At 46.9% G+C, this 8510-nt stretch overlaps 1 protein-coding gene across 1 annotated transcript; it reads left to right on the top strand.

Annotated features, from left to right (window-relative positions):
- Positions 1–2401: 2401 nt before the first annotated feature.
- Positions 2402–3097, top strand: LOC123050590 (chromatin structure-remodeling complex protein SYD). Its single transcript, XM_044473363.1, has 2 exons — positions 2402–2634; positions 2720–3097. Exons 1-2 carry the CDS (start codon positions 2537–2539, stop codon positions 2961–2963), a joined length of 342 nt encoding a protein of 113 aa, XP_044329298.1. The 5' UTR covers positions 2402–2536; the 3' UTR covers positions 2964–3097.
- Positions 3098–8510: the final 5413 nt, after the last annotated feature.

The following is an 8510-nucleotide window of genomic DNA, read 5'->3' as shown; positions in this document are numbered from 1 at the left end:
AAAAACCAAAAGAAAATGATGGAAATGTCAAAAAAATAAAATAAAATAAGTTTCTCATGTGATATGTGGTCTAGTTGTTGGGAAAATTAACAAATATGAATTTCGACTTTATTTGCAAAATCTCTCTGGAATTTCTTAAAATGGACATAACTTTTGCATACGAACTCGAATGAAAAAGTTTTTTATATGAAAAATCATCTACTCGAAAAGTTACATCCGAATTTAACGGGGGGAACCCCGTTAAACATTTTCAAAATCCTCAAAAACCTAACAGAAAAAAAGATACGGGGCTTTTAAGACCTGGAGAGGCAAAAAAAATTCAAAAAAATTCAAATTATGGTCAAACTGTGGTCAAACAATGGTCAAACTAATTATTCTAGAATATTAGTGTTACTAAATAATTATTTCAGTTTTTTTTAAATTTTGGTCAAATCTGGTCAAACAGTGGTCAAACAATGGTCAAACTAATTATTCCAGAAATATTAGTGTTACTAAATAATTATTGTTTTTTAAAACAATAGTTTCAAACTCAAACAGTGAAATGTGTCACTTCATGCTCAAGCTAAATTCCTGAGGGTTAATAGAATTGACATCCTACTATTGTCAGGAAAACAACAAGTGCAGACTTGAAAACGAGGGAGAATAGAACCCGGAAGTTAAGCGTGCTCAGGCTGGAGTAGTGAGAGGATGGGTGACCGTCCGGGAAGTTAGATGATGAGGGGTGATTAAAGATTAGAGGATAAATTGAGTGGTGATTAGAGATTAGATGTTAAAATAATTCAGAAATTTGAAAATTAAAAAAATTCGCAAAAAAACCAGGTTTAGGGGGGCTAAAATCCTAAACCTGCGGAGGAGGCCTTTAGTCCCGGTTAGCCACGAGAACCGGGACTAAAGGTCCTCCGCCCCGACGGACCCCTGGCCGCATATTTAGTCCCGGTTGCATAGCCGGGACTAAAGGCCCATTTTCTACCAGTGTCAGCACTCGAGTGAGAAACAATGCCATCAGTTTATTCCATCTGGTACCTAGTACTTCCTCCGTCCGTAATTAGTTGATGCTCAAACCGATGTATCTAACACTGAAATACGTCTAGATACACCCGAGCATCAACTAATTCCAGACAGAGAGAGTATATGATAAAGTATTCTTAGGCTAGTTAGATATTAGTATGGCAATTGGGCAGGAAACTCACATGAGAATTGCATAACCATTCTCAACTCAGGAGTAGCTCAACAACAGTTTGGAAGAAAAAGTGGACGTAAATGGCGGAACAAATCAACAACTGTTTTCTTTAGTATCTCCAGGCCTCAAATTAATCTGTAATGGACAAGGTGTGTGCTGTGTAAACTACCTGCGGTAGAAACATAACATTCATTAACTGTATGTTGCATTTCTCTATAACAGTTTGTTGATGACAGGTTTTCTTGATGGGGAAAAAGCTCGACTACATGTTCAGAATGCTGGGAGCTCAGAGTGCACCATCGACAATATATGAAGGAGCTGCTCAGTTGTAGGGACTTCTCCTTCATATTCTGATCTCCGGTGTGCGCATTCCATTTCTGAAGGCCTCATCCATTTGGCATCAAATTGAAACAATGGAAGTATTTCGGAAGGTACCGTACCACGGGAACCCCAATTCCTTGCACTTGAGCCATTTGTGCTAGAACTGCGTGAAGGAATGACTATAGCCTATAGGTCTAGCTGGAAGTGTGAAGAGATCATGTGTAGAAGACAACATTGAGTCATTTGAAAGTAAGATCAGTGCACTTGCCCATTTAGAGGAAAACAGATTTGATGTTAAGTCGCTGCAGCAAGGTCTGAATGTCTGATCGAACTGCCTGAGAACCAAATGGGACCACACCAAGTGTCCCAAAAAAAACCTTTATGGCAAAGCAGATCAGACTGCAGAGCTCTGAATGCGGCTCAGGAAGCACGCCTTGGTGATGAAATGCGGTTTCACAGTATCCTAGCTGAGCTACGCCCGACCGATATGGAGTTCAGAAATCATTTCAATATATATCTCCAACTTAATTATTACTGTAACTTGTGCTCCTGGGTGGGTGTTGCATCTTCATGTTATCTAGGATTATCACCAAACCTGGATGGAGTTCCAGCTGTCATTCTTCATATTAAGTCTCTTCTGTTTTTCATTCAATCATGTTTAATAAGCAGTAGGTCAATCTGAATACCTGCTGTTGCTTTATAGTACTAATATTATATATATATTTTTATATTTTTTTAGGTCTGATGGCTTGCTGGAGGCCGTCAACTTGGTGTCTATCTGTTGGCTCATGTAATCAACCATATCCTGTCAGCACTTGGCACCGTGACAAAATTTGGCCTTTTCTCTTGGCTGCATTCTCATGTCACTGTCCCGGCAAATCGTGCTGGTTCATTCAGCAATCTTGTAGTCTTGTCCTAGTGTGTGCGTGCCTTGTGATGAATAATACATTACCGCTGCAGATCCAAGAAGGATAGGAAGGCAAGGCAAGCAGATACTGAACTCAACACATCAACACCGAGAACGGCTGAGCAGAGATGCTTCCTTCGACGGCTCAGCTTGCTGCGGCGGCGGCCTTGACGCAGCCGCAGCTGAGGCAGATGAGGGCGCAGTGCATCGTCTTCCTTGCCTTCAAGTACGTTATTCTTGGCCGGTAGCAAGCATCTCAATCTCTGCAGGAATTCCGTTGTTTCTTTCATCTTGACATGTGTGTGTGATAGGAACCAGATGGAGCCCAGGAAGCGGCACCTCGACATCGCGCTCGGTGAGGATGACATCGACGGGGCCGGCTGCCACGGCGAGACGACGACGAGCTCGCCTTCTCAAGCCTCGTCGTCCTCTGCTGCACCGTTGCCGCTGCTCCACCTCCTGCCCATCTCCTCGCTGCGGCTGTCTCCGCCGGTGACGGAGCAGGAGCAGGAGAATCGCCACCGCAACGACGACCCTGAAGCAAAGCACGAGTAGTTGATTGATGGTTGTATTCTCTTCTCGCCCCTGCTGAGCCATCGACCAAAAATGAATGAGTTTCCGTTCGGATACAAAGTGTTGTTCTCATACATACATACATATAACAACTTCGATTAGCTTTCTCATACATACATACAGCAACTTTGGTTATCTTTCTACCATCATTTGTGTAGCATCATTTGTATAGGTCACTGTACGTATATGAATGTTTTGTCATAGTATTTTTTTAAGGGGAAAAGCCACTTTATTGATCAAAAATCCACAGAAGGTGGGATGGTCATGCAGCTGGCCAAGCCATACATGACGCCTCTGAGCTAGGGTAGTAGTAAACTTAGCTAAACTATAAGCTTCAAAATTTACACCACGCCCTTCAAAAGTGAGGTTACAAGAAAAAAGAGTTGATCTATATTTAGTTTCGCTTATGATAGCTCCGTAGGGTCCTTGGTTGCCTTTAGAGATGTCATCCACCACTTCCTTACAGTCAGATGCTACGATGAATTGACTGATGTGAAGATCCACCGTGAGAACAATTGCCTCACGACAAGCTATCGCTTCTAGTGTGGCAGGATCAAAGTTGGAATTCAAATATTTAAAATTAAAATTAAAATTAAAATTGGAATTCAAATATTTTGGACGTCGATATATTAAGTATTTTACTCAGAAGTGTCACCAACAATTCCCTGGCGTTGTGGTTAGTTGATCGCAGCTACAGCTTGCTCGTACGTCCTGAGTTCGACCCCTGGTCATTGCAGCATTTTTAAACTTTTGCTTTTTTTCGAAAAAAAACACAGGGGCGAGGCCAGACTCGAACCCGCGACTAGCTGATGGGGAAAGGATGCCTTTGCCACTAGGCCACTACAAGTTCAGCTGATATATAAGAGATGCTGCTTATTTAACTGGACAGTGAGCGTTTGAATTCAAAATTTTCAAAATACTCGAGATATTTTGCTCGGTATGAGTGTTTCTCGAGGGGCGACGGTAAACGCGGTAATCGCGCGAGATCGCGAAATTTCGCTCGGTACCCAAAACGCTGGTCCGCAGGATCGCATACTCCTCCAATGACCAAAGCACAACTACCCAGATAATTGTCGTGGTTGTCCCTGCATAGTGCAGCCGTCGTTCCTTCTCTTTGTGCTCAAACCCCTGCGTCAACATGAATCTTAGCATAGTTCTCTGGAGGAGCCCTTGGCCGCTGGATGATTCCTGAGTTTGTATTCGTCGCCGTATGGTGGACAACCTGTTTCCCCACACTGTATCCAAGTCAGCAGTGAAACGCCTGACGAAGGACTGTATCGTATGTGGAGCCTGGAAGATTGCCTCATGGATAACTTTCCTTCTGGATGAGCATATCACCCACAAAGTTACCGGCATTAGAACAATCACTAGTAGAAAAAGGACCTAATGTAAGACACATTTAGTCCCGGTTCGATTTTGGCCCGGTACTAATGGTACCATTAGTGCCGGTTCGAACGACTATGCATTAATGCCGGTTCGTTTTGAACCTTTAGTACCGGTTCGTGCCACGAACCGGTACTAAAGGGGTGGTGGCAGGCTGGCGTCAGGCCGGGCCCCGCGATCACCTTTAGTACCGGTTCGTGGCACAAACCGATACTAAAGGGCAATTTTCAAACTCTACCCCCCCCCCTATCGCCATTTTAGTTTTGAAAAATACAAAAGAAAATGATAAAAAATTCAAAAAATAAAATTCTTCGAGATGTAGTTATATTACTACATCTACTAGTTAGGAAAAATTAAAAACTTAAATTTGGACATGTTTTGCAAAAAGTGTAGGGAAAATGTAAAACGCCTATAACTTTTGCATACGATGTCGGAAAAAAACGTATAATATATCAAAAAAATTCAGCACCAAAATCCGCATCCGATTTTGACAGCCTACGGCATGTTTGCAATTTTTTAGAATCCTCAAATTCCAAAAGGAAAAAAGATATGCTTCAGTTTTATTTTTAATTTTGGTTAAATCTGGTCAAACTACTTATTCAAGTAGTATTAATGTTGCTACATAATTATTCAAGAATATTAGTGTTACTAAATAATTATTTCATTTTTTTGAATTTTGGTCAAATCTGGTCAAACTATGGTCAAACTTATTCAAGAAATATTAGTGTTACTAACTGTTTTTTAGAATAATAGTTCCAAACTCAAACGGTGAAACGTGTGACCTAATGCTCAAGCTAAACTGCTGAGGGTTAATAGGATTGACAGCTTACATTTGTCAGGAAAACAACAAGGGCAGACTTGGAAAGTAGGGGGAATAGAACTCCGAAGTTAAGCGTGCTCAGGCTGGGGGAGTGAGAGGATGGGTGACCGGCCGGGAAGTTAGACGATTTGGAATGAGTGATCCACACTTGAGCAGTTAAGAGGGGTGATTAGAGACTAAATCATCAAATAATTCAGAAAATTGAAAATCGAAAAAAACAAATATTTTTTACAAAAAATTCAAAAAAAATACCTTTAGTACCGGTTGGTAACACCAACCGGTACTAAAGGTCCCCCATACCACGGCGCGAGCTCACGCCACGTGGTGGGCCTTTAGTGGCGGTTCGTGCCGAACCGGTACTAAAGGGGGGGCCTTTAGTCTCCACCCTTTAGTGCCGCTTGCAGAACCGGCACTAAAGGCCCTTACGAACCGGTTTTAAAGCTCCGTTTTCTACTAGTGAATCTGTTCATGAGATAGCGAGTCAAGGAGTTCAAAGAGCCAATTTTTTGCTCTTGGTTCCGTGTTCGCCACCACATTGCATCCAAGTTCCTCGTCAACTAGAGCCCAAGTACATCTCGAGACTGTGCATTCCAGGAGGGAGTGGCGCATGAATCCGACGCGCCACATAGGCCGCAAGATCTCGTAGGAGACATGTGGCAGTGTACCCTGACATCCTCCGTAGGGAGGGAAAGTTTGGATAGCCTCCAAGAACATCCGAACTTTTGATGGCACCTCTGTTTTCCACAGCGAGCCCTCTTCTGCTGTCTGTGCGTGAGGACACCGCCGATCCTTGCACCCATGCCTCTCTTCGTTGTCTCGTCGCCACCAACATGTTATACGCGGACTTAACTGAGAACTAACCACTCCTGTCATGCGCCCAACCCTAGAAATCATGCATATTCATTGTACCAGTGGGATGCTCGAAATTACCTTTACATCAAAAGGCATGAAGGTGGAGTTCAGTAGTTTTTATCCCCAAGCGGCTGTGGTGGTATCGATAAGTTCAAAAACAGTAGAAGGTGGATTGGCGGATATGCATCCATACTGACTCATCATCTCCCCGCGAGGGTGGTGCGAAAGAGTCTCCAAGTGAAAGCTCCATGCTCCGACTCCAGCTGTGTCGACACCTGCGGGTGTCGTGTCCCTCTTGGGGGCGTCGTCGTGGTCTCTCTCCCTGCACTAGGGCTCTGGATTAAAACCCTTGACCACCTCTTCAGTCTCGACGGCGGTGGCGCATAGCGTCGTCTCCCTCTTGGGGGCGTCGTCGTGGAGCTCAGGTACCCTTTGGTCACATTCCATCATCATCGGCGGGCGAGCTCGGATCCTAACTCAAGGCTCGTTGGGCCGGCAGTGTCCTATCTTTTTACAGGTGGCGTTGTTGCCATCGCGCTCGATCCTCGTTGTCTGTAGGAAGGATTGACGCTCCACGGACCGGAGCGAGATGGCAGGGGGTCATCTCCAGTGACTTCTTGCACTACAAAAAAAAAAGACACATCCGTGACATTTTGGGCCGAACGAATTTTTTTTCTGTCATACATATGACACTTCTATGACGATAATTGTGACAGAACCCGGTATCATCATAGATGTGGTGGGCTCCTATTTCTATGACAAAAAATCATGACAGAAAATGGGCTTTTCGTCCTGGGCGGGCCGGAGATGCAGCTGCATGACATTCTTTGGGCCGTCCATGACGGAAAAACCCGTGGTAGAAGCGAGGGGTAGGAAAATTTCGGGGAGTTGCCGGTTACGGTGGGAGGTCGGGGGCCGAGCGATGCGCGTTTCTCTCGTACACGTACGCGCGTGTGTGTGAGGCGTTGGCTCTAACTGAACCCGAGCGAGGCGTTGGCCTCTAACTGAACCCGAGCAATTGCACTGCAGGCTACGCGTTACTGAACCCGAGCGATCGATCATGGCTGTTAACTGAACCCGATGGAGCGATTCCTTCGCTACTGCTGCTAACTGAAGCCGGTCGATTGGATGAACAGTGAGCGTTGCGGGGGGAGGGGGGTTGGATGAACAGTGAGCGGTGGCGTTGCCTCTGGATGAACAGGACCCCGTGGTGTGGAGGGCTGGATGAACAGTAGACGGTGGAGGGGTGGCCGTGGAGTGGTGGTTGAACAGGACCCCGTGGTGTGGAGGGCTGGATGAACAGTAGATGGTGGAGGGGTGCCCGTGGAGGGGTGGTTGAACAGTAGCCGGTGGAGTAGCGCGCGGTGGAGGCTGGATGAACAGGAGCCTGTGGAGGCTGGAGGAGGTCGACGGTAGCCCGTGGAGGCTGGAGGAGGTCGACGGTGGAGATGAACAGTATCCCGTGGAGTCCCGTTTTGCGGTACGCCACACCCCTCCTGATGAACAGGACCCCCGTTTCGACCGTAGGAGGTCCGTTTCGTCCTTTTTGCGGTACGCCACACCCCTCCCGATGAACAGGACCCCCGTTTTGACCGTAGGAGGTCCGTTTCCTCCGTTTTGCGGTACGCCACACCCCTCTCGATCAACAGGACCACCGTTTCGACCGTAAGAGGTCCGTTTCCTCCGTTTTGCGGTACGCCACACCCCTCCCGATCAACAGGACCCCCGTTTCGACCGTAGGAGGTTCGTTTTGCGGTACGCCACACCCCTCCCGATCAACAGGACCCCGTTCCGAACGTGGCCGGTCGAACACAAGGCCGTTTCCTCCGTTCTGCGGTACGCCAGGCCTCGTTTCCATCACCTGTTCCGTCCAAGCCGGTTGGCTCCCACGCGTTCCGTTGCCTACCGATGAACACGACGCATTTCGTTGCCTCCCCATGAACACGACGCATTCCGTTGCCTTCCCATGAACACGACGCATTCCATTGCCTCCCCCTGAACACGACGCATTTCGTTGCCTCCCCATGAACACGAGCCCTCGCCGTACGTATGCGCGACTAGGCGTTCGAGACCCCGCCCGTATGTACACATACGTGGCCGTATTTTCTTTCTTGCACCCTGGCCGCTGTACGTACGTGTACATGCTACGTGCGCGCCTCTACTACGACACGTGCGCGCCTCTACATCGACCAGTATGTACGTACACGTTCGCGACCAGGATGACAACGCTACGTACGCTTCGACCAGGTGGGTCCCGACTGTTAGGCACTTCCTTGCCTGCGAAGATGTAGCTGGTGGGTCCCAGCAGTCAGGGGGGCGAATCGTTTTGTTTTTTTTTGCCCGGACACACTTCCTTGCGTGCAAAGGTGTAGCTGCTGGGTCCCAGCAGTCAGGGGGGCAAATCGTTTTTTTTGCCCGGACGCACTTCCTTGCGTGCGAAGGTGTAGCTACTGGGTCCCAGCAGTCAAGGGGGC

The sequence above is a fragment of the Triticum aestivum genome, chromosome 2D (genome assembly GCF_018294505.1).
Source record: "Triticum aestivum cultivar Chinese Spring chromosome 2D, IWGSC CS RefSeq v2.1, whole genome shotgun sequence".
NCBI lineage: Eukaryota > Viridiplantae > Streptophyta > Magnoliopsida > Poales > Poaceae > Triticum > Triticum aestivum.
This window is presented reverse-complemented; position numbering and strand designations above follow the sequence as displayed.

What these genes read in the sequence shown, in the direction of transcription:
- LOC123050590 (XM_044473363.1), top strand. Translation starts at nt 2,537, where the DNA reads ATGCTTCCTTCGACGGCTCAGCTTGCTGCGGCGGCGGCCTTGACGCAG. An exon ending in ATCGTCTTCCTTGCCTTCAA is followed by an intron (nt 2,635 to 2,719) that starts GTACGTTATTCT and finishes TGTGTGTGATAG; the next exon opens with GAACCAGATGGAGCCCAGGA.